Below are 22,996 nucleotides of genomic sequence, written 5' to 3'. Positions count from 1 at the left end.
TCGTCGAGGCAGTGGTTAGGTGCTTGTCGGTGACTATGCATGCGGGGGGTGGGGGTCCCGTTATGTCGCGGGGAAGGCCCAGTTGGGGAGTGTCACAAGACAGAAGGTGAGGGTTGGGACAGGCGTCGAAGAGATGGGGGTTGACGAGTGTGCCAGCGGACGTGGAGCTGGTTTGCGAAACGAAGCACTCGGTTCGGCCTGCGCAGTGAAGGCCAGATAGCGGTTGTAATCAGCGGGCGAGGCGGGAGCGAAGGTGGACCGTGCGGCGCGGGCACGTGACGGACGGGTGGCCCTGTAGTGCCGCGGTGTGCACGTATATAGCCGGTGTGCGCGCGGCGCAGGGTCCAGGAGACCTCGACATGTGGCTCGTGAGGATCGCTCTGCTCGCGGCGGCGCTGGCGGCGGCCCAGGGCGCCGGGGCGCGCTTCGACAACTACCGCGTGTACAGCGTGCGGCCCGTCAGCCCGGCGCAGTTGGCAGCCCTGAGCCGGCTCCACGGGGAGTCCTCCGGGGTGAGCGCCGCCGCTCGGCTCGGCCAGTTCTCACGGCAGTCCGGTCACGTCGAGTGAATTAAGAAATACCGTTGGAAAATTCACTACTTCACTTGGGTTTATCATGGAGTCAATGCATTTTTATGTCACGGTTTAACCTTCGATTCTGTTGTTTAGAATGATGTTGTTCAATTCGTGTACGTCGACATTTTTAGCCGCTATAAAGGCTCTTCCGCTTAACCATGCGTGATTTCGATAGTTTTTCGATGCTTTGGAAAACTTTGTCTACTTATTCTTTTGAATTCACGATATTGCAAAAAAAAAAAAAAAAAGACGGGAAGGTTTTTTTTCCTTGTTTCTGAATTTGTAGGTACATTACTGTTTCTGAACTCGAGTAATTGTCTTGAAAATATGTCAGCTGTTGGATCGGTTTGAAGCTGAACTCTCAGATTTTCTTTTGTTATATGTATTTTTTTGACTATGCTCCAAAAAGTTGTATATTTTAAACAGGCATTAAATTCATACTGGTGTTGAGCGAGGTATAACTGGAAGTATTTTTCTTAAGTCACCGGATAGTAACACTAATGCTCCACCACATAAATCTAATTATTTCTCAAGTCTTTCAATGTATCGTCCAATGTTTCCAATGAAACGTACTATGTCAAGCAAAAACAAAAGACGGCGGTAAAAGTTTTTTTTCGTCGTTTTTTTTCTTCTCTCGTGCGCATTCCAAGAAGAATATATTAATTATGTGAAGAGTCTAATCTCCTGTCTCGTTAGACCTTCCAGAGATAATTGGGTTCTAGACTACATATTAGTAGAAAATAAATGAAACAAAAATTCTATTAAAAAATATTTTTTTTTTCTTTCAAAATTGCTTGTTTCTTACTTTGAAAATGACGGACTTCCCGGAAAATTTCAGGATTTTTTTTTTTTTTTTTTTTTAAAGCTACTATAATAACACTTGCATATTGAAATGCAAAGTTGTGTAAAAAATTCCATTCAATCAATCGACTACTTTTCGAGTTTTGTGAGCACAAACATATGGAGGCTGAATGTTATGTACACACACACATAAACAATAAATGTAAGCGTTGTTTGTCCTTGCGTACCGCTATAACTCCGTAACCCACCCCCTAAGCCCATTGTGGGGTTATATGGTATGGCAGGCCTCAATCCCCATCCACTAAGGAAGGTTTCGGTTTGGAACTGCAGAAGGGTTGGGTTCAAAGATACGGGTGTCAAAAGAGGGCATCGCACCAATGGACTTCTTAATAGGAAGTCAGTGAAGCAGCTGAGAATCGAGTGCCAATATGTTCCTGGATGTTCTTAAAAGGTTCCATGATGTTAAAGAATGTTCAAGAATATTCTGTAATCCTACAGAATGATCGATAATGATATAGAATGTCCCGGAAGGTTCTTGACCGTCGAAGGAACTTCCTGTTCCTGCTTGATATGAGCTGGCTGTATTTTCCCGAGCGAAACGAAGAAAACTCCAGCTAGTATTTGATAAACATATGACTTTCATTATTCAGCAGCCCTGTTGTAAATTCCACCCCACAGTAGTGTTAACTAAGTTGCGTTGTGCTAGTCCACCCCACAGTAGTGGAAAATAAACTGCGCAGTGCTAGTCCACCCCACAGTAGTGGAAAATAAACTGCGCAGTGCTAGTCCACCCCACAAAAGTGGAAAATAAACTGCGCAGTGCTAGTCCACCCCACAGTAGTGGAAAATAAACTGCGCAGTGCTAGTCCACCCCACAGTAGTGGAAAATAAACTGCAGAGTGCTAGTCCAACACACAGTAGTGGAAAATAAACTGCGCAGTGCTAGTCCACCCCACAGTAGTGTGAACTAAGCTGCGCAGTGACAGTCGACTCAAAGCAGTGGGAACTAAGCTGCGCAGTGCTAGTCCACCCCACAGTAGTCGGAACTAAGCTTGCAGGATAAACCCTCTGCCACCGGAGCAAATACATGGTTTCCACGAAGAGTAGAATCTGTGGGGAGCTTTGAGGTGATGTTTTACTTGCTGCGTTGCTACGTATGAAAATTATCTTTTTAGAAGAAGCTGATATCTATAGCTTCTCCGTCCAGAATTCATATTTCTTTCTCATTTCTAACTTTCTGTTCAACAAATAAGCTAACAATATTACATCTAAGTAAGGGTCTTAAATTTACAATTACATTTACAATCTTAACTTACGATGTTTGTTGATGAATCCCTAAATAGCCAAGTGATTATTTAATGTTAATGTAACAGTTTGTCATACTCGTAGACTTTTGAAATTGTGTTATTTAAAAACCAAAGAAAAGTTGCAATCTTTTGAGAAATTGTTGGTCAAACGACCATTCATGACGTGTTATTAGCCTGCTCAGAAAAAGAAAGAAAAAAAACTGAATTGGCTATTTAATGTAATGCTCGTCAATACGATAAGATAGAAAGTTATAAAAATCCGTCTCGCAAAAATATTAGCTGTAAAAATTGTCTCAAGCAATCTGCACAAAAATAAAAAGATAAAAATTCACTTAAAGACATTCAAAGGTCTTTCTTCGCGGCAGATTAGATGTTCGCTACTACACAACGCATTGTTGAGCTTAAAAGTACACAGAAAATTGGTACAATAGTAGATAGTAACATCAGCATTTGGCTCGGGCTGAAAGGTTCGTTGTCATCGAATAGACATCATTGCTTGCAACTACTGTGATATGACGTTCGCATTTTCCCTTGATGCACAAAGGCACGAAAAGAGTACATGTCTGAAGAATCCTATGTATGAAGTCTCGCTGTGATAAGTGTAACGCAATTTTTACAAGTATTGACGGTTTGAGAAAACGTAAGAATAACTGCAAAGGTGAAGTTCGTTTGCCTACTATCAAACTACCTACGGACGTTTCGCTCTTCAGTTTAGCTTGGAGACCCTTATGTGTACAAGCACACTAACAGATGCGCGGAAACTGATTGCGATTATGATTGGTAGATTGTGCTGGTAAATTACAATGGATTCCACTTGGATAAATCTGAATTTCGTAGAATGTTGAAAAACTACTATTATCTAAATACCTTTAGTTAGTCAAAAGATATCCTTACTTTTTGCCGACCTCCGTAGCGTAGTCGGATGCACACCGGCTTACGTTGTGGGGGGATCTGGGTTCGAGTCCCGGGTAGGCATGTGTGTGACATTTAAATACAGATATTTCTTGATCATGAGATGATTCTGAGGTTGCAAAAGAGAATAATGACCCTATGTCTGTGAGCTTTCGCGCTGAAGGTTGGTCAGCCACTCATTAAAAAAATCGTGATTTTCTTAGCAATATCAAGCAAAGCATAATTAATCAGCTTACAGATGAAGAAGCAAGGTACAGACATTTAATATATATATTGTGGTTGGACTGTATATATGGCAAACCATATCCGTTCTAGGACCAAGTGAAGAAGTGTGCTTTCAAGACAATGAATACTACCATTTACAATTCCAACGATGTGAAGCAGTCTGTTGAACACAGCATTAAAAACTTCTGTCGGAAAGAGAAAGACTATGTAGGGAAAGGATCTAGTTGGTCTCTGTCTTCAGTAAACCGATCTGAGCTGAGAATTAGTCAGTTAAAACCAATGCAGAATCAAATGTGTATGAGATTGCTAACTTTATTTGCAAGTGTTCATCTACTAGTGTAGAATTTGTATAATACATAATGTATGAAATATTTTTTTTTGCACCGTAAAAAGTCAAATTGAAGTGAAATTAGAAAATAAACATTTCAAACATAATTTTTTTCATCGACAAAAGATAAAACCAAGGACAGAAAACCCTCGAATTATTAAATATATTAGTAGGTAATTTTGTTGAAAATTTGAATTTTTTGGTAAATAATTACATATTTTCAATATCGTGAACAAAATGGTTGACAATATGGCGGATGCTAGGTTAGTCTGATGATTGGCACTACTACATTCTTACTGGTAAAAATTAAACAAGATGGCGGCAACATACCTCAGAAGACAAATACAAAATTGTGGATTTATAATGGCCTCAATAACGTTTTACTGGTTGGTGTAATGCATATTCTTTTCTATAAGTGGTGCTTGGTCAGTCTGATTGAGGACATCAATGAAGAAGTATTATTTACTTTTGGCCTTAATGGGTTCGAACAGAGGACTTTTTGCTTCATGACGTGTGTGTTGTTTTGTAATAATTTTGTTTAAATTGTTGTAACATATTTTTTTATAAAATTTAAAATGTTTTCCGATTTCTTGATTGTAATTACGGAAGTTTAATACAGCGGACGTGACATCTTAATTCAAACTGGCGGAATACATGATGGTAAAAAATTCTAGAAAACAAGATTTCGGCTATTACGTCATAATTCAAAATTGAACTCAAGATAGCTGCCGGGGCCAAGGTCAAAGGTCTCTAGCGTCTTATTAGCAGCTAACTGCTTTGAAAAAATTTAGTTATTTAAAAAAAAAAGACAAAATTATTTTGAGTCATTCGGAATTTCAAATTTTTGAGTTTTTGAATTTAAAATTTTTGGCGGAAATGAAAATTTAAAATATTTTGAGATTTTCGGTGAAATATTTTTCCTAAAATTTTGTAATTTTGGTGAATTTTGTGGCAAATTTGGCTAACACTTAGTCAATTTTGGCAAACTCATGACACATTTTAAAGGTTAAGGTCAAAGGTCAAGTTCAGCTTAGATGTTCGCCGAGACTTTACAATCCAAAATGGCGGACGGCGCCACAGCTGTGAACCAGTAGGGAGGTGGAACTATTACATTCCACTTAGAGTAATGAATTTACAGGTAGTATAGACTTAAAAAATAATAATCATTATAATGAAACAACACAAATGGTGAGTGAGACCGAGAAAGAAATTACAGCGTGAACTTAGAGGTGCAAGTTGTTCTACGCAGGCGCGGATCCAAGGGGGGGCGATAGGGGCGATCGACCCCCTCTTCACCCAGAGAATCAAAATCGATGGTGCCAAATACATAAAGACCCGCGCAATGTCTTACATGAAACCGAAATATTGATAGCTGTGTGCCACATTTACACAGAGTAACTTCACTCTGGGCATGTTTACTTCATCCTTCAACTTTTCAGCTGTCCTGAGCTCAAGGGAAAAGCGTGACTTGGAATGTTGGAAGGGGGTGGCGGGTGACAAGCTGGGCTGTCCCGTTACTGGAGTGGAGGTTGGAGTGAGGATAGTTGCAATGCGACCACAACCAACCCCCCCTCCACAACTATACGCCGCGCCAACAGATGACTGCCTTACCTTCTCGGCAGTAACCTACTGTAGGCAGTGACAGGACAGTGTTCAGTGAAAGTAGCATCATGTTCTACAAAACTACTGATGCTTCACGAGTCCCAGTTAACACTTGTTTAGATGTATGTACACAAAGATTCAGTGCACGAAGATTTTTTACAATTTTTAAATGTTCGACAATTTGTGAACAGTGAGGACAAGGACCATGATGAAGTATATGAACCAACTGTAAGTGGCAAAGATATTGGGCAAGTAGTACTTTCTGCTCTAAAGCATCACTGTCTTGACCTAAGCCATTGTGTTAGCAAATCCACAAATGGGTGCAGTGTTGACGTCGTCTGGCCGACGACCACCCCAGAGCCCGACCTGCACCCGCCAGTATACGCTCCCGCTAACGGAACACACCCCTGGCCATGGCCCACCCGAGTCAGGCGAGCCGAACAGCAATTAAAGGCAAAACCGCGGAAACCTGAGTAGACAAGAGAAGAACCGTACCCATTCCTCATGAAACATTAAATTAGGATTTTAGCGACAATAAAATCTCTTCCAGACACACCCGTTTGGAGTCTAGCGTAATGAGGTCACACCTGGCGCGAGAGAGGCCGAGCCTCCCTCGGACGCCATGCCAGTTCGGCAGTTCAGCGCAGCTCACGGACCGGGGCGGACCTACGTCCCACGGAGGGGCAACAGCCTTTGTCTTCATCGAAAGTAACGTCCGGTAAATATAGTCACTAATTAACAGAACCCCTTTTATTGCTTAACCTCTCCGTGAGTACCCGGTCCCTTTTTTCGGTCCAGGACCTAATCCGGCCGCATCAATTTAAAGACACCCCGCACCACACTTGGTCAGCGGGGCTGCTCTTCAGTATACGGCACGGGCCGCCTCCCGCAACTTACAGAACTTTATTTAAGGTCACGCGCACGGCGCTGACCACAAACCCGCAAGGGAACTTGGACAAACTTAATTGCGGTGCGTGTTTCACCACAGTGGGCACAACACCCGCGCCGAGACATTTGCATACGGGATTGGCCGTCTCCAATCGTCCGCCCCCTTAATTCAGTGTATTTTTGTGTCCCGTATTTTGTATTGCTAACTTACGTTACCCGAGTAACGAGTGCCACGTAACTTGTGCGCGCCCCCTTAATTCAGTGTATTTTTGTATCCCGTATTTTGTATTGCTAACTTACGTTACCCGAGTAACGAGTGCCACGTAACTTGTGCGCACCCCCTTAATTCAGTGTATTTTTGTGTCCCGTACTTTGTATTGCTAACTTACGTTACCCGAGTAACGAGTGCCACGTAACCTGTGCGCGCCCCCTTAATTCAGTGTATTTTGTGTCCCGCCTTTGTGTTACGAAATTACGTTACCTGCGTACCCAGTGAGACGTCTGAGACGTAACAGCGTCCGAGGCCACGTAACGCGGAACACAAACAATACGGCGCCACGGAATAACGAGTAAACCCCCCCCCCCCCCCCCGGGGACCTCTGTAGAGTGTTGTATTGTGTACGACTCGTTCCTATGAATAAAAGGTACGACACCACCACCTCAACTCCACGTCTCTTATTTAAAATCATCTCACGCAACACCGCCGCCGGCCCTAGTGGGCCACGCAGGGGCACATACATCCACGACCCCAAACTCACGACTAGAACCGAGCTAGTCTGGCGCCCACCCGGACAATACGTAGCAAGAACCGCCTTTTCCCACTAGGAGCCACACCGGGACTCGAGCCCGAGACCCTGGACGACGGCAGTGTCATAGTGTCAGAAATTCGTGGTGCTGTGGCTGAAGTCAGGCGAGAAGCTGTGAATGCTGTTCACTGTCCATGTCACAATCACGCTCTTGATTTGGCCATATCAAAATCTTCCAGCGTCCAAGCAGTTCAAAATACTATTGCAACAATAAAAACGATAATCTCGTTCTTCACTGCATCATCAAAATGCTCAGCTTTACTCAAGAAAGTTTTATGTCACCAACTCTCTGGACAGTGTGAAACTCGTTGGATCGAAAGACACGATGGCGTTGTGCAGTTCCGAACATCTTTTCTGAAAGTAGCTCAGGCTTTAGTGTGTGTTGCATCTTGGAAAGATGCTGAAAGTGCTGCAAAAGCAAAGACTTTTTTGACTGCACTTTGTGAGAGTGAATTTATTGTCACAGTCATCTGCTTATCTGATATGCTGGGAAACACTCTTCCTTTGAGTAGACTATATCAGAAGACTTCAATAGACCTTAAGGATGCCCAAGATATTCTGGCAGATATTCTTTCTGTTCTAAATACAAAACGTACACAGTGCGAAGAGTTATTTTCTCAAATTTTGAAAGAAGCTGATGGTCTTGCTCAGGAGCTTGGTGTATATATAACTATACCTCGAACCTCGACTTGTGAAAAGGCAAAAACACAGACAAAATTACCCATCAACGAACCCTGTTGAATATTTCCAAAGAGCTGTATTCATTCCCATTCTTGAGCACATTGTCGAAGATTTAAAACATCGGTTTTCGGAAGAAACGCAACAGCTTCACAGCCTGTCAACTTTGTTACCAACTTTCTCTTCTAGTCATGTAAATGCCAAAAAAATTTCTACTAAGTATGGCTCTCTCCTTGGAGTGAATGGGCTAGAAAATGTGGAAAGACAACTTAATGCCGAGGTTCGATCATGGGAGGCGAAGTGTACTCGTGAGAAAGAAATTAATAATGCAATACCCTCCACAGCTCTCGATGTTCTCGCTTCGTGTGACGAGGAGCTGTATCCAGGCATCTACATTCTCCTGAAAATCTTAGTCACCTTACCCGTAAGTGTCGCTTCGGCAGAGAGAACGTTTTCGACATTGAGAAAACTTAAGACGTGGTTAAAATCTACCACAAAGGAAGACAGACTGACCGGACTTGCATTATTGCATATCCATTATGGCTGCGAGATTGATAAAGAAAAACTGTTGTTTGCAACTTCTAGTTATGCACAATCATTATATGTACAAGAAATTTTAATTTTAGTTATTACTACAAATGTTATGCCCATTCTTTAATTATTGTATTATATTTATTATTTTCTGATAACTTTATCTTTACCAAAACTAATTTTCTGTGAAAATTTTTACCGACTATACCAAAAGTTTGACATTTTAAGCACAAAATTGCTATAAAAAAAACACCATTTTGCATGCGAAAATCTATAATTTTTCCGTGGGGTGGACCCCAGGACTCTCCCATTTTAAATACTTTTGAAACATACATTCACCCCCCTGAAATCAAACGCTGGATCCGCCCCTGGTTCTACGCTGAACAGACAACTGGATGTTCTGTGTTCCAGTTGTCCTTCTGGACGGACGTGGCGCACAACAGGTCCGTGCACGTGATGGCGCCCCCTCACATGTTCCCAGAGTTCGAGGAGATGGTCGCCAGCCTGGGCATGGACTTCGAAGTGTACATCGAAGACGTGCAGAAGTAAGTCTTCCTGCCACCAGCACTCGTTCCACAAATGCTCCCAGCAGTTCGAGCTGGAACAACCATTGCCAAACTAAGCTCAGAAAAAAAAATTGCTTAATGAAGCAATCCTAGGCAGACTCTCGTCCGGCTAACAGGGCTTGGCAAACTACAAAACATTGAAATTATAATAACGATGAATGTTTATAAAAATATTGTATTTATCTGAAACAGTGTTTTACACGTCACCGTAGTGAATTGTTTAGTACATATAAATAGTAAAGTTCGCCATCCAATAATTTCTTCGAGGTTTGTGACGTGGAAACGCAGTTAATTCTCAAATGAGGAATTTTTTTAACTGTGCAAGTAAACTTATCAATATAAGTCTGCGTGTGATAGTATTTTTATCGTTTCCAAGGACTGTGCGAACAAAATTGTAAACATAGGCAACATGAATATGTACTCTGACCCACGTGCGTGAACTACAAAATAAACCACACTTATAAGCATAAATGCACGTTTCACAAAAAAATTACTTAGCCTAAACAATAGCTGTGCTGTGAAATAATCATCAGGTGGTCAATATTGTGTTGAACTAGGGAAACTTGGTTGGTAATTTATAAATGACTATGATATATAGCCAATAAGTTATACATTTTTTAAAGTCAATGGCTAATAAATCAAGTAATTTGTTTTAATGAACATATAAATTACATTTTGCATAAGAGAATATATTAGTTAAAATTATTCTGAAACTAAATAAATCGAGAAGTCACCAACTTCGTCTTTGATTGTAAACGAATCAGCAACCACTAAAACCACTTACTTAACTGTTTCAGCTTGTCAACTCCTAGCATCTAGTATCCTGGCTTAATTCCTGGGTTCTTTCAAGTTCGTCGGCGTACCACTTTTAGTAATAAGTGAAATTACCTGAGCTTAGTACGGTACCTTTTTTTTATAATATCATAATAGTGGTGATGGTTATAGTCATCAACTATATTAATATAATTATTCAAAATGAAGGAGGGCCCATACTTAGTGAATTCTACGAGGGATAGATGAGTGGACGTCTACTGCTGCTTAGGGACAAGTTTCCAGCTGTGACTGGACTCTGTGACTGGTGCAACCGACAGTTTACTGAACAATCTCGCGGGGTGTTCTTGTAGTAGCCTTAGCGTATTGTTGCAGGCTCATCGATAACCAACAGTCCGGAGATAAAAGCGAAGCAACTTTCGGCTGGACCTCATACCATCGAGTGGATGAGGTGGGTGTGACGTCTTTGAATACTAAACGAAAATTTACTGTATACATACCTACAGCAAATGTGGCATATGGTCAAAATTCTACCAATTAAAACATTAACTTTTGTATCACGTACAATGTCAATATGAATGAGGAGATAATTTGTAGTGTACCTTGACTGGCATCGTAATTTTTTTTTAGTTAATTGTTTCAAGGTCCTTTCTTTTTACGCACTTAAGTTTGGCTAGTTCTTATGGTAATGCTTAATAACTCCATTAAGACCCAATTCTGATTGTACCAGCGAGTCAGTTAAAAACAATATTTCCATGCTTGTGAAAAATGAACGCATGCACCCAACACAACACATATTTTTAATTTTGATGGACCTAGTGACTTGTAAAGGTGTTTCTAAAAAAGGGGTGGGATTAAAGTTATACTACTAGTTGATATGGTTTTCATTTTTGGTTTTAAAATGCCCAGACACGAATTCAAATTTTAAAATGTATTCAAACCTACTAACCTTTTTTAAATGATAGGTAAAACGTTTTTGAAAAATAAAACATTTTTGTTGTTCTTGTGTGGCCAAGTAGGTACTCTATATGCTCAACTTTGATCGATAAAATAAAGTAAGCAACTAATAAATTCAAACATGGAAATGTTGTAGACGTTAGGTTGAGGAACTGCTTTTCTTAACAGGCTGCCGAACTAACTGGTTGTGTACCAGAGTTCGAACATGTCCGACTTATCAGGTCACGGGATATTTAAATAAATTTCGTTGTAAAAAGTGAAATTTTGAAATTTCTGTAAGCGAGTAAATGCAAGGGCCCCTACACTTCCGAAGGGTTGGCCAACAACTCTAAAAAAATATATTCATCCCGAAAGCCGAAATACTAAGTTAATCTTTATCACAGTTTGTTCTGAATTCGTGCTAAACTGTTCCAGCACTTCTATGCATGGCTGGCAAGTTTGTTTTGTTGCATGATCTTGTCTCGTGTACTTGGTGGTTGTCGAGAGTAGTGCCAGTGGCTCTGTGGACGGTTGTTGGTCAGCACGGCGCGGCGGTCGGGGACTGCCCTGACACCTCGCGACTGTGTCCGCAGATACACGCGTGGCTGAGGTCGCTGAGCGCCAGGTACCCGGGCGTCGTTACGCTGCTGAACGTGGGCAAGTCCACTGAAGGGCGCGACCTGCTGGGTGTCAAGGTCTCCTACAAGCGCGGCAACAAGGGCATCTTCATCGAGGGAGGTGAGAGGCCCCGCTCGGTCCCTCCATTGTTGGGGCAATCACTGCCTAGCTGTCGCCACAAACATTACATTGCCAGATACTATCTGTTTTTGAAGTGAAACTTCTTTGGAGTGAGATGAGAGTTAAATTTCAAGGCCGAATTTCAATGCAGCATTATTGTGAAACGTTTCTGAAGCGAAAAGTACAGAGAAAGAGGTACTTGGCCGAAGAGATATAAATATAGCAATATGCCATATAAGTTGCTGGACTTTTTTTCCGTTATCCTCTTTGTGCGATGTTTCGTCCCCCACCCAAAAAAAAAAATCGAGAGAGATAGATGAACGAAAGAATAAGACAGAGTGTGCGCATTCGCTTGTTTCATAAAATAGATATATGTATCCTGTGCAGTCAGCTGAGTGCCTCGAATTTTATATTTGCTACTGGACCGCTCACGTTCCTCCTAGTTCGACCAGCAGCGTAGAGAGCGTTAATGAACCAGACACTGCATTTTCCCATATATAGTGCTACCTGTTATTAATTTCATATTTACTCCAGAGATTTGGCGTGTTCCAAATGTCAGAAATAGAAACTTGCATAGTTTTTCTTTACGGTGTACTTCAAAAGTGAGTAATATTTATTAACTTATCATTATTGATTGATCAATAATTTATATAGGTACTGAGTAGTTATTTTGAAGTAATAATTTTGTTAGTTCATGTTTATTAATTTATTTTAATTTTAATCATATTTTTAATAAATACAAAAAAGGTTAAGATTATTAAATACTTGTAAAAGAATAAAGAAATGATAACCAAAACTCCGCGCTATGTTACTTTTATAAAATTGTCATATCTCTCTCTCTCTCTCTCTCTCTCTCTGCCGTTTTACCCCTTACGATATACTTACAAGCCCAGGTTTGAATTGCCAAAGAAGTTTCACTTTTATCACGTGTACTGAGTTACAAGCGCTATTTTTTTTTAAGTGAGTCAAATTTGTAATTGAAAAAAAGATGAATTTAAGAAATGCTTTGGACACTCACAGAAAGTTTATTTCTTGAGATTCAACAGCTGTTATTGAATATCATTTAATTTATTTGGTAATTTTTTTTCTTCATAAAAATACGAACATTAAAAATACCAAATGGGTGAAGCCGAACCTTAAGATGGATTATCTAAACACCATCGGGTTGGATTTCAAACAATTTGATTGCAGCTTTCAGTACAGATGAACTGTTTTATTTATGTCCCTACTAAGCACAAGACGGGGCTTAATGACATTTGAGAGGTTAAATTTCGTGGACCAGTGTAACTATGACGTCTATAGCCACTCACGTGAACTAAAATGTGTTTTCCTCGAGGTAAATACATGCCCGAGCTTGTTCATTAGTATTTGAAGATAATATTTTGGAGATATATTTGTTATGCCTTTGCGGGTCACTCATTGGAGCATATATTTCAATACAGGAATTATAACAAAAAAAATTACTAAATACAAGATGAAAGATTATGTTCTATATTTAAAATAAGAAAGTTCCACGTGCATTTTCACAGAGAAGTACGGCTATAAGGTCCACTTACACACTTTCACCAAGAGCACCTTCACCCTTCACCTTTGTGCCAAACTCTTACGCCATAACTTTTGAGAACGATTCGTGGTGAATGTTTTGATCCCAAACTCCTAGCAAGAGCCAGTGCCCAAGCGGATAGGAGTTCCGTCGTCTGGGCCTCTCTGAGTGCCAGGTAGCGACGCGACTTTCACTTTATTCACGAAGCGTCCTGGAAGGTAGGCAACTGTGGTATTTGATTCACTCCTGAGAGTAGTGGTTGCTTATCGTACCCAGAAAGGGGCATGAGAGACGCGTCGTCCTCAACGCCCTGCCAAGTGCTCGTCTGAGCCGAACATCAGCAGTTTTCTTACTCGCAAGATAGAGATTTCTCTGGCAGTCGTCTAGCGGATTCATTTTCATATCTAGATTATATCATAATTCCTGATCAAGGCAGCTTCAATACCTACAAATATATATTAGCTATAAAAGTAAATCAGGCCAGATTTTAGTTAAGCGACTGCCAAGAACAGCCCCGGGTATTGGAATGTATTAAAAAAACCATGATATTTTCTGTTTTATGTGTATTATTATGTTTATGCGACTTACTATAATATTTACGTGTGTTATATATACGTTTAAAAATAAAATGAGATTGTAACCAAATTTCCCAATAAAAGTGAGATACAATATAAAGTTCATGAGTCGTAAGTTGTACCTAGCGCTGGTTTTAAATCATCATGGTCTTGCCTCATAGTCAGCCTGCTTTGCAGCGAGAGAGGATGCCACATAGGATTAATTTAAAGTATTATGATTCAAACAAAGAGCGTATGACTTAGATATTAAGGTGTTAACATACCTACCGGTACATTAGTCTCCCACGCCGAGTTAGATATTTAATTTGCTTCTCATCACTATCAAGTTATTTACCTGAAAATGTTTTTCGATGGTTCTCCTGCATTTGTTGTTGGGTCACAACGGTTCTCCCCAGACATTAAATAAACTTATTTTCGAGATGGAGAAAGTAAAGGAAATGATCATAGTAATGAATATTTGCGTGAAATATTGAAGCTATTAGGTCATCTTAATAGTAAATACCATCTGTTGGGAAAATTTTTAGACGAAACATAATATTCAAGAATGCTGTTGTGATCAACTTACAAGAAAGACTCTCAAACAACAGTAATGACAAGAAAATAAAGTAAACAAAATGGCGAGCGAGACCGAGCCTTAAGGGCACGCCTCGTAGAGCTGTATCTGTGCTAGTGACGCGGGATAGTAAGTGCGAGGCCCGCTGGTGTTTCTAGCGCGGTATCGCCTCTACGCGCAAGGCTCTGAACGGGCGCGCAGTCCTCGTCATGCATATGACCACTATGGAATTTGAGCGGTGATCGTAACATTATATGGCGGAGATATGAAGATAATGGTGTATTTATAGTCCCTTCAAGTGCTTTCAAGAATCTGTAACGGTTGTTTCATGCCTAAAAGTTACTCTGAAACACACCTTTTAGCCATTTTAAATCTTCTAAAAATACAATTTAAAAAACTTAATCCAGAAACATAACTACTAAACGGCTCTGAGCGATTCCTTAATGGCTCTTCATAAACATACATCACTCGGACATGTTGAGCAGTCTTTAAATGGTGTTGTTCTTCCTGGAGCTCTGCGCACCGTGTGTGTGCCCGGATATTGGTTTTGGTTCCCCGCCCGAGGGCTGAAGTGGGTGCGGTGTGGCGCGCAGGCATCCACGCGCGGGAGTGGATCGCGCCAGCCACGGTCACCTACATCCTCAACCAGCTGCTGACGAGCACCGACTCCCAGGTCAGGAGCATGGCGCAGGAGTTCGACTGGTACTTCTTCCCCAGCACCAACCCCGACGGCTACGAGTACACGCACACCACGGTGAGCCGCCTTCCTGCTTTCACCAGACTTACTGACTGAACACCTCAGTCACACGAGGTGTCGGAAACAGTCTATTTCAATACATTTTTTAAATCTTACTAAGACTCACAAATATGATTTTAACAGATACACAATTACACACAGTACGGTAGTGGTATTTTTTTAATAATAAAATTTACAACAAATTTGAACCAACTTTAAGGGTCATGTGTGACATACTGTAAACATTTGTTCTGCTATACCTCAGTTTTTTCTTTACAATAGGGAATTGGATGCGACTATCGACTATCACACTCTAATCTGAAACACTTCGTGGGTGTGAATTAGAAAAGTGAATTAATATATATGAAAAAAAAAAAGTCTAACCTTACCCTTTGCTGAACATTAACGACACTATTGGAATTATGGATAATAATAAATACTAAAAATACTTGCCTTTCATGCAATAAAAATAGGCAGCTAATATTTTATAAATTACAATGATCAAATTTGTTTACAAGTCTTCGTATACAGTTCAATTGAGGGGAGCAATGCAACCAAGAGTTAAAAATTGTTTATGTCGGCCTACAAGCAAAATTCATGTTAATGAATTATTTAATTGTATAACATGGTAATATTTAATGAAGTATCTAAATGTTGACTAGTAAAAAACTTTTGCCAATTATTTAATAAAAATTAGATTATTCCAATTGCAGACAAGCTGAGCTAATTAATATATAATAACTGCGAAAGGAACTCCTTGTCAAAAGGGAGCACAATCGCAGTTGCTCGTCGAGATATTTGCGTGAAGCCTACATTCAGTCGTGTTGCAAGAAAACAAGTGTTTCTCTTTTCAGGTAGATTTAGAAGAAATACTACCTATTGTATCCGTTACCATTGTGAAACTATCCAAAAATATTTGCATTTTTCGTTGTTCTTGTTTTAAGGTCCGTAGACCCCAAAACCATCAACTCAAAAGCATGTGTGTATATGTATGTGTGGCATATATATATTTATATATAAAGGAAGTCATTTTTTTTGCTCCAGAATTAAGTACAATTATGTAACAAGCTCAACCATGTTATTAAAAATTAAGGGAAAATCTTAGTAGCTAAAACAGTACAACAAAACACTTATCAATAGAAAATCATTTTTATAACAAAATTCACTAGACATCATTTATCTCTCTCAAAAGTATGTCCTTTTTTTTTACTTAGGCCATATATTACTTCAACATTTACCTGCACCTGTAGGCTGAGCTTAAAGGGATTTTTTTAAATGGGTACTGTTGGACTAATATTTCTGCACACAGCATAAAGTAAGACACTGCCGCCACACCTACAATTGAGTTAATGATTAGTGATGAGCTGGTTTTAGTACAACACACTGCTATAGACTACGCAGTTTCAAAACATGCTGAAATCTCGAGTGGTGGTTCCAGAACCGAATGTGGCGCAAGACCAGGAGTCGCACCAACCTGCTCTGCTACGGAGCGGACCCCAACAGGAACTGGGGCTTCCACTGGAACGGTGAGTCTGGGCCCTCGAGTGTGTCAACCACTTTCAACATATATGTACTCCTCGTGCAGGCCGAGTGATTAGTCGCACGGGATGCAAGGCTCCAAACTCACGGGATGTGAAGGCTAACACCAGTGGTTGCTGCCACTTACTAGTACAAGTACTTCCACAAAATGACCTTCAAATCCAGAACAGCTAAACATTCTAATCAAGAACACCCCGTCATAACCCACTAAAACATGTTTTACAGTTCATTGTAGAAAATCAAGATTACTTGCATCAAGTTATAAGAAGTTAATTCAGGGGTTTCTGACTCTGCTGAGCGTTTCCCCTCTGTAACACGCCAAAAACAACACTATAAACTGGTAGCTAGTCCCACGAAACTGTCACAGTGTTGCATGAATACATTTTTTTTAGAGTCACAGCAATCTGGCATGTAAAAACTCAAATTAAAAAAGGGCCAGTTATTTTTAACATTTCACCCACTTATACAATAACGTAATTGTGCACTATCAGGTCCAAGATTAATCACAAGCAGCTTCAGAACTTCTTTCATACTCAACGACCCGTAAACCACGAGCTGGCCATGCTGACTTCGTGGACCTTCGAGCGTGGCTTGTGGTTGCAGAGGGCGGCACCAGCACCAACCCTTGCGCCGACACGTACCACGGCTCAGCCCCGTTCTCCGAGCCGGAGACGAGGCTGCTGGCGGACTACATCTCCACCATCTCCTCCAACCTGAAGATATACCTGGCCGTGCACAGCTACACTCAGGTCATCCTCACGCCGTACGGCATCGCCGGCCTGCGCCCCGCCAATGAGAACACTCTGGTGAGCGTCAATTCAGCACTGCTTTCAATCCCCATTGCCCGAAATGAGTATTACTTGTCAACCTAGAGTTTTACTTCTAGAAATGCTTTCCCAAGCACAGCTCATTAAGAAATCAAAATCGCAAAAAAGTTCATGCTTGTTTTGCAAGAATTCAAAGTAGAGAAATAGGTATGACAGTCAATGAAGCAGAGCTTATTCGTCGTATAAGTTTTTCTTCGTGAAGCATTGATCTCATTTTTAACTGTTGTGCTAGAGGTCTATTTATGTCTGTGAAACATATTTTTTTAGATAGTGGAATCTGTATGCAAGAAAATATTGCCCACAAAATACAAACATGTCATGTTGTCTTTATTTATAATGGTAGCCTATTTGATATACCTACACAGGATACCTCTTGATAAGATATTAAATAACTTGTATTTCACTACAATTATTACATAATGCAGCAAATAAGATTTTATTAAATTAAAAATATGAATCACTCAAAAAAATTTAATCCAGTAAATTAAATGCATCGTGTGATTTTCAAAAGCCAGAATTATTTTTAAAAAAAGTGAAAAAAAAAAAAAAAAAACCCCCCTTAAACAAAAACAATTTAATGACCAAAATGATCAAAAGTTTAAGAAATGTATACTAAACAAATATGAAAAATTTATGTCAGGAAGTCTAGCGAGGGAGTGCGTTAGCAGTACATTTCCATGGGCACTAGCATGTGAGGGCACACGGATCCAATTATGACTCTTGCTCAGGGCATGACCTTGCCTTTTAATTTTCTTGTAACATCTCCTTCTCTAAGAGCGTCTGACGCTCCATGGGCTCCATGGGCATCCCACACATCTCGCTAAACAGTAACGCACGGATTAAAACACACTTTTTTATTTCTCCTGTTACATCCTTTACTCACACATCTTTTAAAGTTGAAACAGGCCTATGGCTTAGGTTGGAGTCCGGTTCACACATATGGTCAATTAAGAAAAGCATATTTTTTTAATAATTATAAATTAAGAATAATGTAAATAAAAAAAGGGAATTTTATTGTAAAAAAAGCGTGGGGTGCATGGTGTCATAGTTATAAATATTTTATGGACATACAATATGAAAAGGATTATCATTTTGATAATATCTTAAAAAGCACCCCACACCTTTTTTTACAATAGAATACATTTTTTTCTAATTTTCACTATTATTAATTTATATTTATTAAAAAATTTTACGCTATTCATAATTGAAATTTATTAAAATTAATTTTCTATTTTTTAGTTGGATTTTCTATAAAAGCATTGTTTTTTAGTTTTTTAAACTATTATTTATTTTTCAGTTGGACTTTCTATAAATGCATGTTTGTTGTGTACTTCACCACACTAGTGCTACTAATAGCAAGTATTGAAAACTATTATATATATATATAAATTTAGTAAATAATTTTAGAATAAAATTATTATTTTTGGATCGCACCAGGGATTACAATAGATTCAATCAAATATCAATATATTTATTCAATATAATAATATATATAAATTAAATAAACTTATAGTTTAAAAACACTAATAAAATCCTGCTTTTATCATTGAATTATTTGCTTAATTTTTAGGTTCTAATTCAGTAAGTGTTTATAATTAGATAACTGGAAGAAACTGGCGACAGAATATTATCGCAAAAAACCTAAATTAATGTGAAAATATGTTCAAAGTGTAACTCACATGCATTAGTTTCGGAACAATTATTAAAATAAATAGAATTAGTATTTACATAATCGTCACTAATTATGAAACAATACACTGTTTAACCATTCAAAATTATCTCCTCCTAAAACCAATAATTATTCTTTGTGTTGCTAAGGCTATATAGGTTTTAGGTTAGAGAGAACAAATATGTTTAAGATGCTAAAAAAATAGCTTACGATATTTGCTATAATTTCACCAAATTTCAATCACTTACCTGTTTTGTTAGTTTTTAAAATACTTTTCAAACACTTGTTTTGACATTGTATTCATCACTCATATAAGTAATGCTTAAAAGAACATGCACTACTTTGCCAAATAAATCACAGATTATGGATCTCAACCGAGGATAAGAAAGTAAAACTGTAAAATATTAACATTGACTATATAATTATTCATGAATACAAGAGCTAAATATACAAATGCTTGCAGTTAAATTATGCACTGTGAAATGAACTGGTAATATATATTTTATTTTGAAATGTGCTTAAGAACTCATGTTTCTGTTCCAGTTGTCGATCGGCCAAGTGGCCGCTCAAGCTCTCGCCAAGCGTTACGACACCCAATATCAAGTGGGAAATATAGTAGATATCATGTGTAAGTACTAAACCATTCACTGGTACCACAGTTAGGCTGGCTTCACGAGTGAGAGAGCACAGCAGGTCATGCGCACGACTTGTACGAAGACTGTTCACAATTCATATCTTATTGTTAATTTCAGCCAATGAAATTTCACAATGCATCCTACATCTGTTGGCAGTGTTAGTACGTAACTACATATATTAACTACCAAATGACTACCTACCATATCCCGTGACATTGACTAGCAATTTGTGAGCAAGTTTTTCAACACAAAAAATAAAAAAGAGTTTATAAAACTTTAGTTGACCATCTAACCATGACAATTTTTTTATGTACAATTTTTTTCTAGTGAATGTTAAGTAATAGCATTAATTAATTTTTAAAGCAGGTATTACACCTGAGCATTGTAATAACTCGACAATTTCTTGCCACAACAAGATTGATAAATATTTACAGTTCTCTAGTCCCACCAAAATGGCTTCCACTCTACTCTCATTGGTTGTTGCTCCTTCAGTTCGAAACTTGGCCCTCATTGTGTGCATGACCTACCGTTACTGTTATTTTTTTCAATTGTGCAGACAGCTTTATGCTCCCTTGTCAGAATAAATGTTTACATTTGTGTCCAACCTGTAGCTAGTTGCTTGCCATATCAAGAATTTTACAGCCACACTTGCTTAGAAGATGTGTATGCAAAAGTGGTATGAATGGGGAACTATTGTGAAAAATTGGTAAAATAATAGGTCCTTTCAACAAGATATGCAAAGTATTAAAACATGGCATTTATCACGATTAAACAATCTAAAAAATTACTTGCAACATACTAAATTATGATGGAAACCACTTAAATTGACACAAATACAGTAATTGACATAAAAAGTATTTTTAAATTGAACTGAAAATAACATTTAAAACAATGCACTAAGTATCTACACTCCATTATAGCCATATAAGTTCTTGATGTGCTTGTGTACGACAGAACACATGCCTATAATATGTAAATGCTCACCTTTCCTGCACAGTAAAATTCACTATTTGCATTTCAAAAATCCATTAAATGCAAAGCTATATTAGTTACACCACCTTAATAAAAAAGTGAAGCCTAAAACATTACTCTACAACAAAAACAAATTTAATAGTTTTAGGTGTTTTTCTTTCTTAAAATTTAAGCTTCTATTACGAATAAACTACACGTTTCCTAAAATTTTAATGTACAATTCTCTGCATTTCACATTCCTTTTACTGCTACGTAAACAAAATTTGTTAATAATGTTAATACACACTAACAAAATTTATGTAGGCTAACCTTCCAAGTGTACATGACAACCAAATCATAATAACTAAGTTATCTAAGAGACCTACAGTAACAACAAACAAATTACATGAACAAAGTTTTAACAGCATACACACATTAAAAAAAAAACCTTTTATTTATTGACACACCTTTGCTATCAGTTCAGAACTGGTGTAAATTATGTTACTGACAATATCTCATATTTCAATGTGTATTTACCAGGAGTATATTACCAAAGCATACTTTTGATTTTAAGTTCACAGAAAATAAATTTTTAATGCTTATTATTACTTCGCTGCGAGCGATACGTTCCGCACTTCCCAAGACCCATGCTATGTTACACAATGATCACTAAGTCACACGTACTGTTTTCCAGGTTTAGAGATGCGTTTAAAAACCCACACTTCCAACGCATCAAATATTAACAGGGTTAGTGACTTCCTTCACCTGCACGTAGGTGACGTAGAGCTGGTGACATCGTGTACGAGCACGGGTGTTGTCGTGTTGGCAGACGTGGCGACGGGCAGCAGCGCGGACTGGGTGGTGGGCACGCAGCACGTCCCCCTCTCCTTCATCTACGAGCTGAGGGACACCGGGCGGTACGGCTTCCTGCTGCCCGCGGAACAGATCGTCCCGACCGGCGAGGAGACGCTGGACTCCCTGGTCGCTCTCGTCAACGCAGCCAAGAAGACCTTCTGAGGCTGTCTTCGCGTGCACTTCCACGCGTGCTTCTTTGAATAAACCAACACTTGCAAACCGTGTGTCCGGTGATTACAACCCTCCCCGAAGTGATGAACCTCCGGTCAGGAAACACACACCAGTCAGGTTGAAAAAGTCACATTCTCACTCAAAAACCATATGAATTCATATCTTAGTAAACAAATAACACTGGAATACTACACTGTTATTTGTATATATAATGTTACAAGAATAGTAGGTGCGAGGCAACGAGACAGCCACCGCTACAATGCCTAACCAATAGAGACAAGATTACCTATATGGTGAATTGCGATAAAACCGAAATAACACAAAAAGCATGTCAATATACTATATAACACTAAAACCCATGTCAATATACTATATAACACTAAAAAAAATGTCAATATACCATTTAACACCAAAATGCAAGTGAACACATCATGAGCACTGAAATGCGAAAAAAAAAAAAAAGAAAGTAACTGGCATATTTAATCAAAACTCAACTCAGATAACAAATTATTTAGTACGTATATTAAATTTAAAAAATGTAAATTATTTAGCATGGGGTTAGTACCAAAATAGATTGGGAAAATGTGTTTTTTTTATATTGCAACTGTTATTAGTAACAAATTTTAACATAGCAACAGAAGTAAATATTTCAAATGCATTATATACTTGCTGATTTATTTGTAGTGTTCCCAGTAGTCAGACATGCTTATAACCAATTAATATATTGTGAAAGTGCATTATGCATTAATCAAAATGACATTGTTTTGGTGAAGTAAGTATCACTGAACAAGTATATGTCGTATTTGTTGGAAATTGTGCTATCTATGAATAAACAAGAGATCGTTAAAATTAAAAACAGTAATACCAAAATCTCTTGTTTTAAAAATAAATTTGCCCTAAAAATATAACCATAAAATCTTGTCACAAATAATTGGATTGATTAGCAACGGTGCCTCGTCACCCCCCTCCCGCGCTGCTTCCCCTTCCTCAGTGCCTCTGGAGGGTTCGGCACATTCCCAGAGCCCCGCCTGCCTGAGGTAGCATAACTAGAACACCATTGTTCTGGGAGCTTAGGGCATCAAGTCGACCCTGATGCCACAACAAGTCAAAGGGGTGCCAGACCATTCTACAAGGAGGGCTGGGGAATATAAAAATTGCAACGCTAGCTTCTGAAATAGTGAGTCACTGTCAAGTAGAGATCCAGTGGGGAGAGTGAACTGTGCACTAAACCAAAGAGTGCTTAATGTGTGAAGAGACATTTTCAGTGTTGTAATGTAA

The 22,996-nt window shown here is 38.9% G+C and overlaps 1 protein-coding gene across 1 annotated transcript; it reads left to right on the top strand.

The window, feature by feature from the left end:
• The first annotated feature begins 238 nt into the window (after nt 1-238).
• LOC134541581 (zinc carboxypeptidase-like) lies at nt 239-21,766 on the top strand. The gene is made up of 9 exons (XM_063385107.1): nt 239-512; nt 9,065-9,198; nt 10,366-10,441; nt 11,520-11,664; nt 14,929-15,089; nt 16,510-16,597; nt 17,214-17,416; nt 19,650-19,734; nt 21,522-21,766. Exons 1-9 carry the CDS (start codon nt 360-362, stop codon nt 21,707-21,709), a joined length of 1,233 nt encoding a protein of 410 aa, XP_063241177.1. The 5' UTR covers nt 239-359; the 3' UTR covers nt 21,710-21,766.
• The last annotated feature ends 1,230 nt before the right edge of the window (nt 21,767-22,996 follow it).

This window comes from Bacillus rossius (genome assembly GCF_032445375.1).
Source record: "Bacillus rossius redtenbacheri isolate Brsri chromosome 4 unlocalized genomic scaffold, Brsri_v3 Brsri_v3_scf4_1, whole genome shotgun sequence".
Lineage (NCBI taxonomy): Eukaryota > Metazoa > Arthropoda > Insecta > Phasmatodea > Bacillidae > Bacillus > Bacillus rossius.
Note: the sequence above shows the minus strand (reverse complement) of the source record. Positions and strands in the feature narration are given on the sequence as shown.

Bases quoted from the DNA above. Each gene is read 5' to 3' on its own strand.
- LOC134541581 (XM_063385107.1), top strand. From the start codon at position 360: ATGTGGCTCGTGAGGATCGCTCTGCTCGCGGCGGCGCTGGCGGCGGCC. The intron at 513-9,064 runs GTGAGCGCCGCC...TCTGTGTTCCAG, and splicing joins TCCACGGGGAGTCCTCCGGG to TTGTCCTTCTGGACGGACGT. The intron at 9,199-10,365 runs GTAAGTCTTCCT...GTATTGTTGCAG, and splicing joins TACATCGAAGACGTGCAGAA to GCTCATCGATAACCAACAGT.